This window comes from Nanorana parkeri, unplaced genomic scaffold (genome assembly GCF_000935625.1).
Source record: "Nanorana parkeri isolate BGI_ZX_2015 unplaced genomic scaffold, ASM93562v1 scaffold4215, whole genome shotgun sequence".
Lineage (NCBI taxonomy): Eukaryota > Metazoa > Chordata > Amphibia > Anura > Dicroglossidae > Nanorana > Nanorana parkeri.
Genome location: NW_017310482.1, coordinates 11,058 through 11,536, shown reverse-complemented (window position 1 = coordinate 11,536; position 479 = coordinate 11,058). Strand labels below are relative to the sequence as shown.

Sequence of the window (479 nt, the reverse complement as noted above, 5' to 3'; positions counted from 1 at the left end):
GGGTTGGTGGTGGGTCGGCAGGTCAGTGGTGGTATTTTAGAGGTGGTGGGTCACTGGTGGTGGGTCTGGGTTGGTGGTGGGTCACTGGTGGTGGGTCTGGGTTGGTGGTGGGTCGGCAGGTCAGTGGTTGTGGGTCAGGGTGTTGCCTTAGGGTTATTTTCTATTCCTCTTCTCATTGTAGGTTGCCACAAGCAGATTGGGTTGCAGTTTGGAACGGCCAAGATGTGTGCTTACTCTTGCATGTACTATTGTGACTTGTGCCATCAGGATGAGAGGTCGGTCATCCCCTCTAGAATTGTCCATAATTGGGATATGTCCGAGCGAGCGGTGAGTCCTCTGCAATGTATTCATGTAATGAATGAGCTCTGACCTATTAGCCAGCAATTTGCCAAAGTGGACCTGTTATAAGGGGTGGGGGGGGGAGACATGTTTGCCCCCGGTGGGTTGCTGTCGGGCTGGGGAGGCATGTTTGCCCCCGG

The 479-nt window shown here is 54.1% G+C and overlaps 1 protein-coding gene across 1 annotated transcript in view; it reads left to right on the top strand.

The window, feature by feature from the left end:
* The window catches only part of PLEKHM1 (pleckstrin homology and RUN domain containing M1), a gene marked incomplete at its 5' end in the record, with an annotated part of 24,434 nt that overhangs the window by 15,624 nt on the left and 8,331 nt on the right, over window positions 1-479 (top strand). Inside the window, one exon of the mRNA XM_018575592.1 lies at window positions 182-327. Within this exon, the coding sequence (XP_018431094.1) occupies window positions 182-327 (146 nt within the window). The remainder of the gene's footprint in view (window positions 1-181; window positions 328-479) is intronic.